At 40.8% G+C, this 22,131-nt stretch overlaps 1 protein-coding gene across 3 annotated transcripts in view; it reads right to left on the bottom strand.

Moving 5' to 3' along the window:
• Window positions 1-22,131, bottom strand: part of BMPR1A (bone morphogenetic protein receptor type 1A) — a 132,011-nt gene that overhangs the window by 10,600 nt on the left and 99,280 nt on the right. For all 3 annotated transcript variants that reach the window (XM_040320525.1, XM_040320526.1, XM_040320527.1), the window contains 4 exons: window positions 18,573-18,735; window positions 10,749-10,851; window positions 7,897-7,996; window positions 2,038-2,140 (listed from right to left, as the gene is read on the bottom strand). In XM_040320525.1, the coding sequence (XP_040176459.1) occupies window positions 2,038-2,140; window positions 7,897-7,996; window positions 10,749-10,851; window positions 18,573-18,735 (469 nt within the window). The remainder of the gene's footprint in view (window positions 1-2,037; window positions 2,141-7,896; window positions 7,997-10,748; window positions 10,852-18,572; window positions 18,736-22,131) is intronic.

Here is a 22,131-nt window from a genome sequence, read left to right as displayed (position 1 = left end):
TTGCTGCCATGTGCATCTAACGCAGTGTTTCTCAACTCCAGCCCTCAAGGCACACCAACGGGTCACGTTTTCATTATTTCCCTCAGATAAAAACAGCTGGAGTAATTACTAATGCAGTGAAACCAATCAAATCACCTGTGAAAAATAATGGTAAGCCTGAAAACATGACCTGTTGGGGTGCCTTGAGGACTGGAGTTGAGAAACACTGATCTAACCTGACTCTTGTACTGTGACAGTATGTTTAGCAATACGTGGTATTGCTTTTAATCAATTGTTAATTACAAAAAATATATATTTACAGTGGGTATAGAAAAGAATCACCCCCTCTAAAATTAGAACATTTTGTTGCTTTGCGGTCTGAAATGACAGACAGTTTTGGTTTTACCCAGCTGTATTTACTCAGTGCAACTTATAACATCCAAGCAAAAAGATATAACACCAACATGTCAGGAGAAACAAAAAATTTAAAAACAGAATCAACCCATTTATGTCAGTATTTTGTTGGACTGCATTTTGCTTTAATTACAGCCTTTAGCCTGTTGGGATTTGTCTCTACTAACTTTGTAATATTTGCCCACTCCTCTCTTTGCAGAACTGCTCAAGTTCAGTTTAATCTTGGGAGGTGGGTAATATGTGATGGGGGCGTTTCTCTGCAGCAGTGACTGGAGCACTCGTCAGGAAAGAAGAAAAATGGAAGGGGCAAAATACCATAAAATTCTTGAGGAAAAACTGCTGCTCTCCGCCAGAGAGTTGTGAATGGGGAGGCGATTTACCTTCCAACATGACAATGCCCTTGTGTGGTCCCTAGTCACAGCCCAGACTTAAACCCATTTGTGCAATAAAACATGCATCAAACCACCCCCTTCTGCACCTCTCTGCAGTCCAAAATGATGCCCCTATGGCAAACACTCTAACACGTGGGCAAGTGTGAAAGGGCTCTAAGACAGCAATTACCACTGGCCAACATCTAAAGATAAAGTAAGTATACAATGTAAACATTTGCTCCAACCGAGAACATAGCCTAACCCGATGGCCAAAAAACATCTGACCAGAAGAGAAAATAAAGCCTAAAACTATAGCCCAATACAGCGTTTCTCAACCTTTTTTCAGTAAAGGCACCCTTTAAAAATTATGGATAATCTCGAGGCACCCCATTCTAAATAGCTTTGCATAATGCAGCAACCTCCACATATGTAGGACATCCAAAGTTACACAGGATTTATTCTTCCAAAGCAAATAAACGTTTTTCTCAATCACTCAGCTAATTTGACCCAAACACTAATGGAGAGGGACCAGAGAGAATGATACAAGGATGCTGTGCAGGCGACTGACAATCAAATTTCTGTCACTAGATCCAGCATACTGCTGACATCTGCAGTATGCTGGATTATTTTTTATTTTTTTTGTACTTATCATTTTAGCCGTATTTCTTCTCCTGCACGGAGCGGCGTATCCTTCCGGGTATAGGCGTTCCTAAATAAAGCGCAGTTGATTGACGGGCTTGGATACCGCGTCACACCATCTGGAAATTGCCGACGTGACTCTCGGCAATTTACGGCGCCTGCGCAGTCAGCTCTACACGGCAGCCGAAAGGCGCCGTAAGCAGCGGAGAATCACGTCGGCTATTTCCGGATGGCGTGACACGCTTATCAAGCCCGTCAATCAACTGAGCTTGATTTAGGAACGCCTATTCCCCGGATTACCCTGCTCGGAGCCGGAGAAGAGATACGGCTACAACGATAAGTACAAAAAAAAAATCCAGCATACTGCAGATGTCAGCAGTATGCTGGATCTAGTGACAAAAAGTTGATTTTCGGGTGAACCTCCGCTTTAAGCAGGCATAACATATTTCTAATGTAGCGGTGGAGGCTGAGAAACCCTTAAGTTTTTCTGTAATTTATGTTCTTATTAGGACAATTTCCCTTTACTTCCTGTACTGGTATTGCATCGTGGCACTTGGAAAGGAAAAAGGTTAACATTTTTCCAGCGAGGACACAGACCAATGGTGTAATAAAAAAAAGTGTGAAAAGTGCTTACTTGTAGAAGCAAGTGATAAAGATGAAGATAACCATGATAAACAAGCAGACTACAAAGGATATTATAAAAGCGATGAGGTGTGCACTTCTGCCAAATATTCCTTCTGCAAAGATAAAAAAAAGAAAAATAATCAATGTTATAGAGTTTCTACTACACATAAATAAGAACCACACAACTAAAAATCAAGAGCATAAAAACAAACATTCCACAGAAAGCCTAAGTACATGGGCGAGTAAAACCGTGTACACACGATCGTTTTGGCCGATGAAAACAGACCGATTCAGACTCATTTCATAAACTTAATGTAATTGTCAATAAAAGCCTTTGACACTTATGAAATGCTTGTACTATAGTAACATCTGACAAAGAATTTAAAAACACTGAAGCAGCAGACTTGTGAGAATTAATATTTGTTTAATTCTCAAAACTTTTAGCCACGGCTGTACTCGGCTTTTTTAAGCTTGAGTTCAGTAGCATACAGGAGAATTTTACTGGCTCAACACTACCAAATATAGAAATCAATTGCTACACTAATGGAACAACCTGGTGTAAGCGATTCAACAATGTTTCAAATGAATGTGATAAATTGTTAGCACATACTTGTGTAGCTCACACCATAGCAAACAAATTGTTCTATGTTATCAATCGCATATTAAAGTAGAACTGCAGGCAACCCCTCCCCCCCCCCATTTTGTAAAAAGCAAGGGAGGGTTATAACCGGTCAAATTTGTTTTGCCCATCTGTGTCCCATTGCGGAGATTTCCCATTACTTCCTGTCCCATAGCCAAACAGAAAGAGAAAATCCCTGCAAATTAAGGGAATTACTTGGGGACCACTGGGTCACCAGAACTAGTGTCTTCATTGGAAAATTTTGCCGCTATTACTTTTCTGGGGACACCACAAAATTAGGGATTTTCTTTTACTTTCAATCTCTTTGTCTTGTTTACCATTGAATCTCCTTAAAGGGGCTGGTATCTTCAGGTGATTGGACACCGGCAATCTTATGAGGAAAAACACTCCAAGGGTCCCCTCGAGCAATGCAAAGTAACCCAGGAAAAGAAGGGAGGGTATCTGTGTCCTGTCCTATGCTCCAAGATATGGAATTCCAAGTCAAAATACCTTTCATCTTAAAAGTGGTTATAAAAGGCAGAATTTTTTTTACCCCAATGCATTCCCTGAATTAATATAAGAGAAAGTGCCAAGCTTTGATTATATTAGCAGATATGATACCCACACATCCTAAAAAGCTAAAGGAAGAGGAGAACTTTGGGGCAAATGGAGATTTTTGGTACCATCAGAGACATTACAACACATAAAAAGTTAAAAACAAGCATTCTTTAATTCTTCTGATTTGAGATCCATGTTTTGTTTATTCATGTTATCTGATGTAATGCCAATTATGTTAACTTGTCTGTTATTGTATATATTCATTTAGTTGTATGGTTACTTTTATGATTTTGTGTCATTTTATTTTTTGCTGCTGGGATTGGTGGTTCTCCGGGCTTGTTTTGGCCCTGGAGACCGGGTATATGGCAGTGAGGACCTGCAGGTAGCGCCAGTAATTTCTCCTACCTGGTGGGCATGCAATCTCTGGGCCTTCTGCCCTGTGTCGTTGCAGCCTCAGTTTTGGCACAGCGCATTTGCCATTAGAGATCTGGCCCTGCCACGTCACCCACCAGCCGTCTGGTCTGGCAAGGTGCAAGGAGTTGGTGCATTCCCAGCAGGAATGTGACTGGTGGATTAATAGCGGTGGAGTAACCTGATGGCACTTGTGAGGCGAGAGATTCCTCTCTTGCACATTGGTTAGGGGGCTGGCTTCTGGACATCATATAGCAGTACTTAGTTTTGTGTTTTCTGTGTTTCCGCTCTCTCAGGGCATATTTTTTAACAAATCTTACTGAGTGAACAGCTTGCTTTGTCTGAACAGGTGAGACTAGAATCTCTTAATAATGGGTTGATATCGCAGTGACTATTGGTTACTTGTAGATCCAGTTTCTCTTTCTGCCATTTTATATGCTAGCTTCTGGATAATTCAAATAAAAATTTCTCTGGATGTCCGTTCTGCCTGCCACCTGATCTCATTGTTTCTATATATTATCTGGTGCTTGATTCTGTTCACCTGCCTCTTCAAGTCTGGAAGTATATATAGATTGGTATGAATAACCTCTTCCCTCACTGGGCATATTTTATGGTCTGCTTACTTTTGTTAGTACGGTATATAAGCCATAACTGTGCTGTATAGGATAATTAGGAGAGATCTAAATGTGTCTGTACATATTGCTCCCATACTCGTCGGGTGAGAGTAGGCCCTTTATCCTCCTTGCGCCCAACTGGTTTCTTTGGGCAAGTTTTGGATTGCCATCTATCCCAGCTGTTTTAGGTCTAATCTAATTGTATTGTTAGTGGTTAATGATGGTAAACAAGTTATTTCACAAAGCAAGCTAATTTTTTTCCTTTTTGATCTCTGCAGGAATTGAATTCCCTCAAACACTCCTGAACAAGCGGGCAATCTGCAAAATATGTACAGGAAGGCTGATTATGTGTTTGTTCCCATCATGTAATAACATAATTTTGGTGCTGAAGACATTATTATTGGACCAGTAGTTTAGCCGTGAGGAGTTGTGTGAACATGTGTTAGAAATTTTTGTTGCTATGAGTTTAGGGTATTTTAATAAGAATTGTAATAAATAATGCTCATCTTTAACTTTTAATATATTTTAATGTTTTTGATGGTACCAAGAAATTCAATTTGTGCCAAAATTCTCATCTTCCCATCGCTTTGTAGAATGCAGGCATCATCGTAACAGCCAATATCATCATAGCTTAGCACCTTCTCTTATATTGTGATCAGGTAGGTAACACACGTTGGGCCTTTTTAATGTGCTAAAATTAGTTTGCTATGGCTTAAATTCTATTACTAGCTATATCTTTGGAAATGGTATTGCTTTCACCACTGTGTTTAAAATAAATCTTGGTATCGCCTGTCTAAGAGAAATGTGATATCTCGCACCAAAAAATATATTCTATTATATATTATATTATTTGTGTAACGTACAACAAATAAATAATAAGCAGCTCCCCTGAAATTAAGACCTAGGTCAAAAATTTAATTCGTGATAGTGTATAAAGGGGGCGCTAATACTGCATAATAAATAAGTGGATGAAAACTATTATATAAAAATTATATAAGATGGTCCCATCTGAACCAACAATAGACAAAAATAGCAAAAGTGACACAATATAAAGTGAATGTGAGTCCATAAATAAATAAATGAATGATTAAATAAACAAATAAGTATAGTCCATTCATAAGTGTCCGTGTTCAATTGAAACTGAATAGTACAGTGCTGTAAATTCGATGCAAGACTCACATTCACTTTATATTGTGTCACTTTTGCTATTTTTGTCTATTGTTGGTTCAGATGGACCCTCTTATATAATTTTTATATAATAGTCATCACCCACTTATTTATTATGCAGTATTAGCGCCCCCTTTATACACTATCGCCTGTCTAAGTTAATCCAAAAATCGAAATGTACCTCTTGTAAAAATGACATTGGTCGACACCTACTAGAGTGGCATATGAATATTTCATGAGACATATAATAGCGCATATTATTCCTCAGAAGTTTCCATTTACATACCTTTCCCACTCTTAAGAATCCATCAAAGGATTTCAATCCTGGGAACGTACCTTGACTAGTTTTAGTAGCGTTAATGTCTCTGCTAGTCACACAATTTACCAACGATATGCATACACTAGACACAGAGAATGATCGTTTAAATGCCCACTACAAGCATGTGTTTGAACAGCCTACAATCGCCAGCAGTTGGAAGAATGTGAAAGACCGTTTGGAAATACTTTGTTATGGAAACAAAACTAATTTTACCAGGGACAAACTGGCATATATGGAGGGCTATGCATACAAATGGTCAGATAGACCAGTAAATCTTAATTATGCTATTAGGAAGTACTGCACAGGTTTATTCTCAGGTTGAGGAAACCACCGTGTCTGGCTCAGAATGGTTTTAAATATTTGAAGCATCTCCCAATGTAGGGCCGAAACAACTAATCGATTAATCGTCATCTAATCGACTATGAACTTAATCGATTACCAATTTAATAATCGATTAATTGGCCAGTAACATAATGGGGTTAAAAAAAAAAAAAGAGCCCTTTATAGTACAAAAAGAGCAAATCGCTACTGTAAATATTACATTCGCTGTCCCACTGCTATAATTTTAGTTTTTTTAACCCCATTATGTTACCAAACATCTTAGGCCTGGTTCACACCTCTGTTTTTGGTGCTTTTTGGAGAAACAGTACAGTTCATTTAACATGGTTTCCTATGGGACACGTTCACAACTATGCTTTTTTCAGCTGCTGCGTATATGGAAAGGGTCAGGGACTTTTTTTCAACGCAGTACGGTGCTTTTTTGGTTCAATATACTTCAATGGAGAAGCTGCAGAAAAGCATGCAGTGCGTTTTTGCAGCAATTTAGGTTTCTTAATCTGCCAAAAAAAATGTAAACGCAAATCACAGCAAAATCAAATGCGCAAAAATCTAAACACCGAGCAAAAAGCAATGTGAAAACAGATCAAAAGCAAACTGCATCGGTGTGTACCGAGCCTTAGGCTGGCTACATCAATTTTCAGACAAGTGTATTCATACAAAAAACATTTGTACATTCGCTGACTGAAAGAATGTTTGAAATTTTCACTTGCTTTTAACATGGTTTTAAAAATGAATGTAATTTCTGAACGAAAACCACATACGCTGTCAGAAAACTTCTTGGTCACAAGAATTTCCAATCATTTCTGAATGTTACCGTCACTGTGGTTGAAAACCAACGTCGATTTGACCCCACTTGATTTTATTAGAAAATCGAACGGATGTACTTAAAAATACATTTTGTTTTTCGAACGAAGGCTTTGCTCCCTAACCATATTGTTGGTTATTTATATTTACCACTGCATAGAGATATTTAAGAATAAATTACCTTTTTTTTAACTTTACATATTAACTAAATTATATATCACACTTCTTTTAAGGTTAACCAATTAAAAAAGAATCGGCCAATAATCGATTATGAAAATAATCTTTACTCGCCCTATCCCAATGCTCAGCCTATATGGCCAACTCATTAATAAATCTTTAAAGACTGGGTCACATCAGAGAATGTGTGACGACTTTAGACCTGGAAAGCGGTCTGCTGCTAATACAGTGACACAGTTCCAGTTTTGGAAAGTGCAAGAAGCAGAACCCAGGTCCATAGGTCACATCCCAAGCAGGCCCTGAAATCTTCCATCCAGCAGAATCAGAGTACAGCCGTGGATATGTTAATGTGGAGTGTTGCATAAAGACACTAGCTCAAACAGCATATAGCAAAGTCTCATTTGAATAGAAAAATTATCATGAAAAAAAAAAAAAAAAAGGGCTAGTAAACCTTCTTAAACTTGTAGAGAAACATGTCAATTACCCCTAGGACGCAACAAATAGAACATTCAGGCATGCTGGGAGGGGTAGGAGTTGAGCCTTGCTGGGTCCCTATTTTTTGTTTGCCAGTGTCCAAATTCTCCTGTAGGCAGCAGTATACCCCAACTGTCTATATCCTGTGTTCTTTAATATACATTTTCTGTACTTTTATTACTCATGTAACTTAAGTGCAAAGCTAGATTTTTGGGTATCCTGTATATCTACATATATTTTTTATGTCTAATGATTATTAAAGAATAAGCAGTGTGCATGTATGACTTACTGAGGAGGTCACACCTTAAAAGTATTGTTTAGCAATTTTTGCTTTAATAACTAAAGATTTCAGAAAACCCTCTTGCGTACAGATTATCAGCATTTTACCTGTCCTCCCATCTGGGGGCAATGTTGGTCGCAAATCCTTATTACAGAAGTCAGTTCGGCAACATTCAATTGTTCTCCGTAACTGTGCTTTTGGAGAATCCTGTGTGTGAAAGAAAAAACGTGTTTTAATGTTGCCAATTTCTAAACACAAAGATTGTATAACACACAAGTTTAGAAACAAAATAAATATATCCAATATTGTCCTTTGAGACCGAGGCCATTTTCAGGCATTTTAGCACTAGAACTAGAGCCTGAAAACTGCTTCCCATTCTCTGCAATGGGTGCTCTCACACCCGGGTGGTGCGTTTTCGGGACGTTGGAAAAAGCAGCAACTTTGGGAGCACTGTATACAGCGCTCCCAAAACGCTCCTACCCATTGCAATGAATGGGCAGTGCTTCCGAAGTGCCCGAAAAGCACTTCTGAAGCGGTGCAACACAAGAGTTTTTAATCCATTTTGGGGGGTTAAAAGCGCCCCGCTATTGGCTGAAAAGTGTTGAACGGCCGGCGCTTTCAGTGTGAAAGCAGCCTTAAAAATGATTAACAGCTTGATGGGACAGTTGTATTCTAAATAATGAATCAGTAACATTAGTTTGAATTGGTGCAAATGAGTAAAGTTAGTTATTTTGTTTGCATCAAATCCTCGATTTTCAGGCTAATATTAGAAGGTACTGAAAGAAAACGTCTAAAAGAAAGGGCACACCTGGGAGTACACCACATGCAATTCAAAGTGAAAGACAACAAAAAATGTGCCAAGACTGGCCATATACAGAGCAAATTACTTTCCTGCAACCACAGAGTGAAAGAAAATAAACCAGAGCTGCTAAAGTAAATATCTCAACGGTGTAAGTTTAGGAGATATTTACTGTATCTACAGGTAAGCCTCAGGGGTACCCGAGTACCTACCTGCAGCCCATCAGAGATTACAAGAGTACCTATCTGCAGCTCATCAGAGATTACCAGAGTACCTACCTGCAGCCCATCAGAGTACCTATCTGCAGCCCATGCCCCATAGAATATACCTTGGGGTGTTTGTTTTCCAAAATGAGGTCATTTTGTGGGTAAATTCAACTGTCCTGGTGCTCCAGGACCTTCAAAAGTGTGATAGGTAGGAATGAAATTAGATATGTAATTTATGCTCCTACAAACGCCTAATGCATGTTGGGACTCTGTATGTGGCCAGGCTGTGTAAAAGTCTCACACATGTGGTATCGCCATACTCAGGAGTAGAAGAATATATTTTGGGGTGTAATTTTTGCTATGTACAGTACATGCTATGTGTTAGAAAATCTTCTGTATGTTAAAAGCACTCGGGCTATCACACTGGAGCGACAGGCGAGGCGCTTTACAGGCGCTATTTTTAGCACTAAAATGCCTGTAAAGAGCCTCAGTGTGAATGTAAGCCTAAAAAAATATATCCACCAATTTGGGCTGTTTTTACTAAAGATATGTAGCCGTATAAAATTGTGGCACAAATGTATAAACAAAATTACTTAATTTGCAAAATGTATCATCGATAGAAAAAAAAAAGTTATTTTTTTCCAAATTTCATATTTTTTTTACTTAAAGGGGCGTTCCAGGCTTTTTTTATGTCAAAAAGTGTAGCTGCTTGCTTTAAAGATACTCACCTGCTCCATGGTGCAGCGACGTGCCGGCCGGAGCTCCGGTCCTCTCCCCCACCTCTCCGGCCTCTCCCCCACAAGCTTTCGGCTGCACGGCCGGGCACTCACTGCGAATGCGGTGCTGCGCACTGTGATTGCTCAGACGATTGCCTGGGACCTGTCACGTGTCCCAGGCGATCGCCTACAGGGAGGGGCCGCTGTGGGCGATATGACGTATCGCCTAAGCGGTCCCTGGGCGGAAGGAGGAAGTGGGACAGAAAGTCCCACTCCACCAGAAGCCCCCCCCTCACAAAAAAAAGTTACATGCCAAATGTGGCATGCAAGGGGGCAAGGAGTGGTTTAAGCGGAAGTTCCACTTTTGGGTGGAACTCCGCTTTAAGTCGCAAAAAAAATAAAAAACCCAGTGGTGATTAAATGCCACCAAAAGAACGCTCTATTTGTGTGAAAAAAATATAATAAAAATATTGTTTGGGTACAGTGTTGCATGACTGAGTAATTGGCATTCAAGGTGCAAGAGCACTAAAGGCTAAAAACTGGTCTGGGCAGGAAGGGGTATAAGTGCCCTGTATTGAAGTGGTTAAAGTAGACCTTCAATATTTTTTTTTTCAACTTTTCATCTATTAAATATTTTGCCCTTGTGGTTTTAACTTTGGATAGTAAAACATTTTCCTGACAGTAAATACCTTCTAAAGCCCACTTCCTGTGTCTTGTAAGCATAGGCTTATGACATCATGCACAGCTCTCACTCTCGTGAGTTTGCCAGGAGAAAGGGGGGGGGGGTCATAAAAGGGCCAATAAGCTGCAGAGCTGGAAGCGTGCCTCTGTGTGTAAATCCAGGAAGTTAACAGGCAGCAGCTTCAGCTGCCCACAGTTAAAATGTCTGCAGCTAGATTTCGTGAAGGAAGATTTCTGCAGCATATTTGGCAAGTACAGAATCACAATGTATATATACACACGATATATGCAAAGTGGTTGGAGGGAAGCCTCAGCATGGCAAAGATGTTATTACAAATTATGTGAGCAGACTAGCAAATAATATTGGAAAAAAAACAACAAACAAAAAACTAGCTAATTGGACTATGTGACAGGTGATCTAAGCTCTTTATACGCACTTTTGAAAGTTATACCTGGCAAACACTTGATTGGAAAGAGACACACCTTACAGTGTCCTACACACTTAAAGCTCCAAATAAAACGACAAATATGAACTTGCACAAGATGGATGATCCTACCTTGCATTGAAAGTCTGAGCCTTCAAGCTTCATACAACCAGACGTTGTTGCAGTTTCTCCATGTTCATCTTCCTCAATTATTGCAAAGCAATGTCCATTTGTACTGCAATACACAAGATATTAAATTGTCAAGTTAAACATGTAAAAGTTCCCATGAAACCTAGTTTCTGAGCCTGACAGATAGTAAAGAGGAGGTCACTCATCTGTCAGATTCAGGCTCAGAATACGATCCTGTAGACAGCGGCTCCATGACAGATAGCACAGACGACAAAGTTGTGGTCCCTGTCAAGGTCAGGCATTCCTGAACCCATTATTTTTCTTCTGTTGAGGTGCAAGAACCGTAGGGCTCTCGTATGGAGCAGAGAAGTACTAGTGCCGCTCATCCTTCTGGTGAACTGGCAAGTACCAGCGGCCTAGTGCACCCTGGTTGTACATCCAGCACTGCAGTAACGTGGCCAGACCCATAAGTGCCGTTCAAGCTGGCGAGGTGGCAATCACAAGTAGTGTCCTGCTGCCACCAAGACGACAAAGACTGGCCCGTCGTGCCCATAGTGTCCTTCCTGCAGAATTCGCCAATCTTAATTGGGAGCCCACCATTTCTGCAGCACCCGTACTTCCCCCATTCACTGGCCAACCCGGATTTCAGGTGAAAACAGTTGATTTTACTGCACTTGATTTTTATTTGCTGTTTTTCACGGGAAGATCTCTATAGATCTATTGTGGACCAACGTAATTTGTATGCTGGTCAATACATCCCCCTCTAATCCCCAGTCCTCCCTTGCCAGAGAATGGAAACCAAGTTACAGTTTCCAAATTTAAGACCTTTCTGGGTCTATCCCTCGACATGGGCATAGTTAAATTGATTGAGCTGCGGTCACATTGGTCCACTGACCCAGTTTACCATTTGCCCGTGTTCTCTGCCTCCATGGCCAGGGCACGATACGAGCAGATCTTGCGGTTCATGCACTTTAATAGCAATGAACTTTGTCATCCGTGTGGAGACCCTGAATTAGATCGGCTCTACAAAATTCGGCCCCTCATAAACCACTTAAACCAACGTTTTGCAGCCTTGTACCCTCCCCATCAAGTTATCTGCGTTGACGAGTCCCTGGCCATTTTTCTTTCAAACAATACCTTCCCAGCAAGCGTGCCAGATATGGGGTCAAGATGTATAAGTTCTGTGACAGGGCCATAGGCTATACATGTACTTTTATGGTTTTCGAGGGAAAAGATAGTCACGTAGAGCCAGAGAACTGCCCAGATTACATAGGGAGTGCTGGCAAGATAGTGTGGAACTTGGAGTCACCCTTATTCGGAAGGGGTACCACGTGTATGTGGACAATTATTACACGAGCGTGCCACTTTTTAGTCACTTGTTTGATCATCAGATTGGCACATGTGGCACTGTGCAATCTAATCGCGGGGGCTTATTCTAATGGTTCGGGGCTGACGTGGTTAAAAAACAAAAAAAAAAAAAACACACACATTGTGAAGTTTCTTCCCCCAAACATTGGTATGCCTCGTACACACGACTGGGATTCCCGACCGGAAAAGATCCTTCGGAAATCCCGGGGGTGAAACAGAGAACCTGCTCGGTAACTCTTCCCCCATACACACTAGAGATTTTCCCGTCTGGAAAACTCTGAGAGCTTTGGTCAGGTATTCCGACCATGTGTATGCTCCATCTCCGTTTTTCCCCATAGGAAAACTGCCAAAAAATGTCCACCGGCGAAGAAAAAAAAAAAAAAGGAGCAGGTTCTCTTTTTTTGGGCAGTTTTCCCATCAGAAAAACTGCGAGGAGTATACACACGGCCGGGATACCCGGCCAAAAGCTTCCCTCGCAGTTTCCCCATTGGGAAACCCGGACGTGTGTACGAGGCATTAGAATTACTTGTCTCCTCAGTATGCTACTGCATGAGTGATGGAGACTTTTGTTAAGATTGATCTTCACGTTCGTTACATAGAAATATAAAAAAAACTCCCCCTTTCAGTTTACTAGATATTTTCTTTGCTGGTTAGTGATGCAGAAGTATGCACAGAAGTACAGAAAATTATGTGAACACACAAATATACTCAACCATTTTATTTTAATTGTTGTCTCTTTTCATTCATTAAAGTATATTTCAGTCACATCTCTACATATATGCATTCAGAAGTGCTACTCTCCAGAATACATAATATAGGCCACTAGGTGTCAGCATATGCCTATTGTAAAACACCATGCATACTACATTACTTGTATAATACGCGAACATTGCAATTATGTTCATTGAATAGAAATTGGCTTCATCCTATAGGTTCATTACTTTACATTAACTACATAATGCATTGGTTTGCAAATTCCATAAACCCAGATTTTATTCACAATATAAAATAGAAAACCTATGTAAATGTTTAAACTGAGAACATTTTGAAATTAATGGCAGGAACGCATCTCAAAAGTTGGGACAAGGCAACATAAATCTGGCAAAGTAAGTGGTTCTAACAAGGAAGACCATTAAGCCAATTGGCAACAGATCAGTAACATGACTGGGTAGAATCATAGGAGTCAATTTACTAAAACTGAAAGAGCAAAATCTGGTGCAGCTCTGCATAGAAACCAATCAGCTGCCAAGTTTTTTTTTTTGTCAGCGCTTAATTCAAGTTAGAAGCCGATTGGTTCCTATGCAGAGCTGCACCAGATTTTGCACTCTCCAGGTTTAGTAAATCAACCCCAGAGTGTCTGAGAAGTAAAGCCAGGAAGATGTTCACCAATCTGAAAAGCCGTGTCTAAAAATTATAAAACCATTTCAGAAAATCTTTCAATTGCAAAGACTTTAAAAGTGTTTGTTAGCCCAACATTTCATATTTCTGCTGTAACCAATGTATTTGTATGAAAAATGATCCTGTTCTCTTGTATTCCCTGGTGTTCCTGCCAATTCCTCTGCTTTCCTATTAAAAACTGACCACACCAAGTAGGAGAGCACACTGTGGTCAGTTATCTAGCTGTGCTTGGAACTCAGCCTGCTCTCCTCTAATGATCAAACTTGTCCTGACACACCTCCCATGCACAGCCATTCACTGGGAAGCTCAGTGTACTGTTGCTGCTCCTCCCCCCAGTTATTATGCAGCCGAGAACAGAGGGTATGTGATCACTTATAAAAAAAAGGGGTGGAAAAAAAAAGTAAAAAAAGATATGTATGCTTTTAAATATCTATACAAATGTTTTGCCTTCCATTTATATTTTAATCTGAATAGATTGTTTTACAAGATGATTGTGTACAATCACTTTAATGTTATTACAGTACATAATATCAAAAGATTCTAAGAATCTGGAGAAATTTCTGTGCGCAAGGGACAAGATTTAAACACAATATTGGATGTCTGATCTTAGAGCCCCCAGATGGCATTGCAATAAAAGAAAGGCATGATTATGTGATGACAAAACAAAGACAAATCTCCTGCGCTCCGGTATTTTTTGGAAAAGTGTTTGAAGAGATGGTGAAACTCAATTACAACTCAATTAAAAGGTATCTTCCAAAGTCTTGCAGCCCTCCTCTGAATCGTTGGAATTCATAGAACTAAAAGAGACAAAAAGAGGAAAACGGAGGGCGCACCGACCTAGTGCGATACTGATTGATGGATTTTAAAATCCATCAATCAGTATCACACTAGGTCGGTGCGCCCTCCGTTTTCCTCTTTTTGTCTCTTTTATGATTATGTGATGGACATCACTGCATGGGCTCAGGAAAACTTCCAAAAATCACTGTCTGAACACCGTTCGCTGTGCCATCCAAAGAAGAAGCCATATCTGAACATGTCCTAGAAACGCCAGTCTTCTCTGAGTCAAAGCTTATGGTTTTAGACAGAGTAGCCCCAAGCCTCCTCTAAGGCAAAGAGCTGGAACCAGAACGGGCTCAGGTAAGTATTGGGTCTATAACCAAAGAATTCACCAAGGTAAAAAAACTTCTGCCTTTAAGACCACTCTAAGACCACTGAAGCGTTTTACAGCGTTTTAGCATTAAAAATATTGCTCATAAAACGCTCTCCATGCATCTCAATGGACCCTTTTACACCGAATCCTGCAAGCAGCATCTTTGGAGCAGCTTTTGGGCGCTGAAAAAAAACGCTCCAAAAACGCCCCTCTCCATTGAAATGAATTGAAAGCGCTGTGAAAACGCCTTACCCTTTCACACCGAAGCACTGCAAAAACACCCTAAAACGTTAGGGTCTTAGCTAGCAGGGCTTTACCAGCACCATTGGTATTGCAGATGAGGCTTCGCTCGAAAAACGCTTGAATATAACGCTCCAAAAACGTTTTGTTCTAAAATGGTGCATTTTCTCAATTATAAACATTTGACGTTTTCTATTGTGAATATGATATGAGATTTGCATTCTGTTTTTACGTAGATTTTACACAACGTCCCAACATTTTTGGAATAGTACTGTGACAGCAATAAAAGCTAGAGTACTATATATCATCCTCAAACTTCCGACAGCCACTTCAATGCTCTGAATGCTTCTGCCACTTCAATATGCATGTGTCCTAAAACCACATGAAAACAATCGTTGTCTATTACACAGATTTTCCAACAAGTTGTGTAATTGTGATAATCAAAACCACTTCTCACTGCCACCTAAAAATAAACATGTTTCAACCACTGCCTTGATCTAGGAGGGGAAGTCCACTTCAACCTGCATGCGGTCAATTATATTGAACTGGCTAAGCTTTAAGCTGCGCACACACAGACCAAATGTCGGAAGATAATGGTCAGTTAAAAAAAAAAAAACACGAGCAACATTCGGCCCATGTGTATGCCGGTCTGTCCGACAGAAGCCGGCCAAGCATGCTGGAAGACAAGCATCCAACCGTCTCCCGATCAGTACTCTCAGCCAATGGCAAAGTAAGCTGATTGAAGTATTCTGGCGGGGGAGATTGCAGAACTCACCTTGCATGGTTAGTACAGCGGCTCCGACCAGAGCTGACAGTTTTTTTTTTTTTCGTTCAACCCAAAATTTTCTTTAGATTTTTTCCTTTAGATTTAACAAAACCATATAATATGAAATCAACGTTTAAGAGTTTCAATCTGTATGCAATCAGGCAGGGAATTGCACTACATAGTTTTGGTAAATCTAAAGGAAATCAGACAAAAGTTGTATAGAGTGTGTATGGGGTCTGTGTGTACCCCGGCTTTAGGGTGTGACCAGTCTCGAAGATCACAATTATATTAAGGGTAATATCAAACTAGCTGACTTTTTTACTTGCCTTATTACTCACGCCAACAGTCTCCCTCCTCTTCATAAGACTGGCCACCCGAAGACATTCCTATATGCTGACCAACTGGTCTGAAGTCAACCAGTACAATGAAGGACCAGTGGTCCTCCTGCACGGTTTGTGAGGACTTGATGTCCTCACAAACCGTGCAGGAGGACCACTGGGTCCTGATGGGTCCACCCACATTCTGAAAGTGCTGGTACTTCACCATATTATCCCAGACAAAACCAACACTAAACATTTGCAGTGTAAGGCCTGGTTTACAAAAGTGCGGCTTTAAAGCCAACGTTCCTGTGCGACTTCATCGTGGGCTTGCATGTGACTTCCTTAAAAGAAGTCAATGCAGGTCAGGTTGAGGTTGCACCAAAGTAGTGCAGGAACTTTTTTCTAAGTCAGAGCGACTTGAGTCGCATTGTTTAGAAGGCTTCCATTGCCGTTAGTGTTCAACTTGTCATGCAACTTTAAACTCTCAAGTGAACCGGGGCTGATGGGGAATGCACTACATGGGGTATATTTTCTACAACCCAGAGTTAAATGCCAACCCTGCACTGTCACCCGCATAAAGTACTGTTAACTGAGTGCAGCTGCAAAGAAGGTGACTCAAGACTCAATCTCTTCTCTATCTCAAAAGTGAAACATTTTGTTTCCGTCTATTTCACCCAAACCCCCTTAACATAACTGCACTGGCTAGGTGTCACAGGTGTCTCTGTACAGCTGTGGGCAGCAGCCTGTACAAGTGGAAGACAAGATGCATGCAACTGTGCCCCTGGCTCTTGGGCACAGAAACAAGCTTGTATGGCCCTTGGCGGCCATGTAAATGAGACCTAAAATACCTAAACCACACACAAACACGTGCACTAGTGTTGCGTCCATATCAAGCATTAACACAAGTACTTGATACTAAAACAGATACCTTCACAGCCTGTTCACATGCCAGGACGTAGTGCGATTTCTAATCTCATACACCACTATTCGCATTGGGATCGCACCTGAACTTTTGAATGCAATCATATTGCAGAGCATTCGGCACAAATGTAAACTGAACAAAATGGATTACAGTGCACACATACAAAAATTACATTTAAATCCTGCCAGGCTATTTAAAACACCTGAACATCCCCATATTTTTGAGAATTTGGTTACACCATATGGCCATATAGTGCCAAGCCCACTAATGCGGAGCACCCCATCCCCTCCTTTGTTACCTCTTATTAATGTCCACCTGTGTTATAGGAGGAGTCCTTGTAGATCTTCCATAAGGAGGAGTTTGTCTCCCATGGTTGAGATGCAGGACCTTTCATTCTATAATTAGTGTAGGACCCACTGATAATGGGGTACTTTGATGCAGTAGAGGGCTTAGCACTATATGGCCATATATTGTGACCAAATCCCCATATTCTATTATGTTCAGGTGTTTTAAATAGCCTGTCAGGATTTAAATGTCATTTTTGTATGTGTGCACTGTAACCTATTTTGTTCAGTTTGCGGTCTTATAGCAGCACCATCTTGAATGTAAACACATTTTTAGGGTGTGCAATTCACAGATAGCAAAGGGGTTAAAAAATCTGCACGGCTACCCAAAAAAATAAAATATATATTTTTTCCCCCAAACATTTATCACATAAAAGCTATAAATCCAGCATAACAACTTGTTCTCACAAAACGACATTCAAACATATTACCTGTACCCTCATAAGCAACATTCATGAAACCCTTTCTACTTGGTATACCAAATACGAATATAATAATTATTATTAGTGATTGATATTACACTATAAGACCCCTTTCACATTGAGGTGCTTTGCAAGCACTACAACGCTAAAAATAGTGCCTGCAAAGCGCCATGAAAAAGCGGCTCCATTCACTCCAGTGTGAAAGCCTGAGGGCTTTTATACTGGAGCGGTGCGCCTCAAAGATGCTGCTAGCAGGACTTTTTTTTACCGTCCTGCTAGCAGCATCTTTGAGGCGCTGGAGTGAATACACCGCTCCTACAGCTCTCCTGCCCATTGAAATCAATGGGCAGCGCCGCAGAACCGCCGGTAAAGCGATTTGCGGGCGTTTTAACCCTTTCTCGACCGCTATCGGGGGTTAAAAGCGCTCCGCTAGCGGCCGAATAGTGCAGCGAAAACGACGGTAAAGCGCAGCTAAAAATAGCAGCGCTTTACCGCCGGTGCCCCAGCGTGAAAGGGGCCCAATACATCTTCTGTTACCGAGTAACCTGGTATTCTAAGATAGCGATGTCCGAGTCTGTAATTTTGCAGGTCAAATATTCTTAACTCTGCCCATCAAGTTGATCTGCAATTTTTTTTTATGCAGACCTCTTAAATCAGTCATGCCCAAGCAGCATTACTTCTGCAGTTTACAGGGAGTATGCCATGCAAAGAGATGTATAAATAAAAGGTTAAACACAATGAATGATACCTTGTCACCAAGAAGCCTTTTAGGAGTACCCAATCTGGCAATGTGAAAAGCATTCAACCTTGACGCTAGTCAAGTGACATTTCCTGCATAACATTAGAATTGGATGATCTTATACAGTGACTTCAATGACCAGAAGTGTATAAACTTACATGCAAGTGTTATTTGTCGCATCTTCAGGACAGTAACCAAAGCAGTAACAATTTAGGAAGGGTAGTGTGTCTTCTGGAGCTAATGTCACCCCATTTTCCAGCTTCTTTAGGTCCGAGTTTGATTTTGTTCCAGTCCTATGTGGAAAAATGTCCAAATTCTGACCTATGGGGGGGGGGAAAATGGTTGGTAAAGAAATTCCAATTAACCCACATGTACAAAGTAGACATTTCATAAATAAAAGTTCTTTCCAGTAACACAACAGATGCAATCATTTGAATCAACTGAACTAATGTACAAGAAATCATCTTTCACCAATTGTCTTATGATTACCATCAATTTACAAACACAGTACAGACCATGTATTCTTGGTGCAGTGTTTACATTGGTTAAATCCTGGAGGATCATTAGGGTCAACGTTTTGGAGTAATAACATTGAGGGAAGGGGGGTTAGGTTAATTGCTGGGTTGTTAATTGTTAAAGGGTTCGTTCATGTAATAAATGCCTATGCAGGTAAGGGGTGTCTAAAGATAACAAAAAAAAAAAAAACGTGCAGCTCTGACTAACATTGAATACTGCTCTTGCTATATGTGTAGGCCTCCCAAATCCTGACTGGATACTCCCAGAACTTTGCTCAATGAGGCCCAATCATCACAGCTCACCTCCACCATCACAGGGGTGAGATTTTTCTCCAATTCAAACCATTTACTTGCTCCCTCTCCCCCCAATGCGGTTTTTCTGAGCTTAGCACTTGAGCGCTCACTCGTGTTATGGAGGCGGTGACCAGTAATGACTAGGCCTTTCTTAGGAACATCTTGGCAATATCCCAGGAGTGAAAGTGGAAATTAATCTGGACTAATAAAATGGACTTTTGGCGGTACAAGTAGTTAATGTAAAAGATCTATAAATATTTATTTATAAAAAGCACATGTGAAGAAAACTGTATACACAACTTAATAAAACAGTATAGTGTCAACATATGATCTCAGTATATATAACAAGGTATTTCAAAAAGCTTATACTTATGCAGATGCACTCATGACATGAGGACGTATAGCATCAGAGGGTGTATATAAACTTTTAGTTCTTGAGACTGAGTTCAATATGTGGGATGGTAGATCTTGCTTTTACTCTCGACATGTTTCGCGTACAGGACGCTTCATCAGGAGCATAAAGGTGGATCAATCGAATTTCTGAAAAAACTTTTATCTGACCGTTGGTAGTAGAATAAGGTATATACAACAGTGTTACCTAGCCAGCCTTCTGGGCATTGGGTAGGTGTTCATTGTATGTAGTGGTAAAAAAGGTTGGACTGTGACACAAACTGTTGGTAAACAATAGATGAGTGACGAGAGCCCCATCCAATGTCCCTCCAACTTGCGCTTGGCTTTGTAGAGCTCCAAATGCCAAATTGCTTAGGCGCTAAGCACCGGGGGGGTAACCACAGGAAAAGCAGTAGTCCTTTTCAAAAGTGCAGTGTTATCTTAACATCCGCAGAGTGAATCGCCAAGAGGAGAGAGGTAGAGAGCATGGAGGGGGTCATACGTCAACGTTGTGCTCCTCTGTGTAGCTCATATCCCAGTATTCCAGTCAGGCTTCAGGAATGTATACACCTATAGCAAGGGCATCATTCAATTTCAATTCAACGTTAGTCAAACCTGCACAGTTTGTTTTCATCTACAGTCACTCCTTAGCTGCGCACACAAGCAAGATAATGGCAATGCAACCCAATCATGCAATCAGGGCCGGCAGGGGCTCTGTTTCCACTCACCATGCCAGATTTGCAGTCTCCACCCCACAATACAAGAGTCCCCTTATCTGCATAAAGGATAACTAAACTCCAAGAAATACTTACCTCCGCCTGCCAGTGATGTGGCAGTTACATCCCTAACCAGCCATTGTCATCTTCTCCCTGGCCACTTCCAGGTGCTGGGTTTTCAGCCTCTTGTTTGGCCAGTGAGGGAATGGTTTAATCTTGCACATGTAGTCTAGCCAGAGTGTCAGGATTGCATGACCAGCTGCGCATGCACACCTTGGTGTACATTCAATAGAGAACTGCAAGCAGGCAAGTTTTGTATTGCAACATACAGCATATGTCTTCTACAAGAGTTGCCCGTTTGCAGTTTTTAACCATCACAGCCCCATTGCCATTTAATTTTCCCAGAGCTGGGTTCCTCTGCATTAAAATCAGGAAATAAAAGGATGTACGGTTTTCTATATTATATTTATTTCCAACATAAAAATCCAGCTAGAGCACTTGTTTACCAGCACTATATCTGAAAATGGAGACCCTGGAATTTGAGCTAAAAATCCTGTTTAAGTGCAGGAGGAGTTAAAGCACCGTATGTAGGTTACAGTTCCCCCCCATAGTTTTGGGTTAAAAATCAATATTTATTGGTCAAGACAATATTATAGTAAAAGTATTAGTTTATTGATACATATTTTGGCAGGCAGTTGAATTGAATAGTTACCAAGTAAAAATGTGAAAGTAATTCTATCCTCCGAATTCTTGAAGATGTCCTTAGGGTAACATCTCACTATGGCAGGTGAGCAGACGTTAAGTTGTAGTTAGCGAATGACCCCTGAGGTCATTACTGAACATGCGCAGGATTTTGCTGCCAAATTGCAGATGTTAGTTATGCATCATGCATGCACTGGTCCTGTAAATGGAACACTTGCACTGTCCTGATGTGCGATGTCCGCAACTGGCGACAAGATCCTGTGCATGTGCAGCAGTGACCCAAGACAGTGGTTCTCAACCTCGGCCCTCAAGTACCCCCAACAGACCATGTTTGCAGGATTTCCTTTATCTTACACGGGTGCTTTAAATCACTCAATGGCTTGGTATTTTGGACAGCTATTTTATCCAAGAGAAATTCACAAAACATGACCCGTTGGGGGTACCTGAGGACTAAGGTTAAGAACCATTGACCTAAGAGACTGGATACTACCACGCAAGTGTGGGTTCTCGTCACCATATTGCCGACGTCAATCGTACCATGCATGCTTGATAGACGTGCTCAAAACAGTGCATGCATGGGAGTAGCAGCAACAATCGATAGATGCAAGGCTATATTTTCAAAGAAAGCATTTGTATCAAACTGCATGAGTGTGCTAAAAGTTCAATAACTCCCTATGCCCCGAAAACCCACACCCCCATACCTATACTGCCACCACCAGATCTCTGCAGCCACATTAGTATGTTCCCTCTCCCATCTATAACCTCTCACCACTTATTCTGCCACCATACCAACCCATTTGTTCTTAGTACCGCACCTGCCATCACCCTAACCCCGTGCTCTTAAAGGGTCACTAAAGGATAACAATTTTTTAGCTGAAATGACTGTTTACAGGAAAAAGAGACATAAACGTTAACTGATTCCTTTTAAAAATGATTAAACATAGATAAAAAACCCAATCATATAATGTGCCTACAGTTTAGTTTCGTTTTTGCTGGTTCTCTGATGTACAGAGAGCCACTAGAGGGCAGTCAGCCAATAGAAAGCAGTGATACTTTGCCTAAAACTCCTCAGCACCAATCCAGTTTCGTTTTACACACCG

This window comes from Rana temporaria, chromosome 8 (genome assembly GCF_905171775.1).
Source record: "Rana temporaria chromosome 8, aRanTem1.1, whole genome shotgun sequence".
In the NCBI taxonomy this organism is placed as follows: domain Eukaryota; kingdom Metazoa; phylum Chordata; class Amphibia; order Anura; family Ranidae; genus Rana; species Rana temporaria.
The sequence above is the reverse complement of the archived record's forward strand: the minus strand, read 5'-3'. Positions and strand labels throughout refer to the sequence as shown.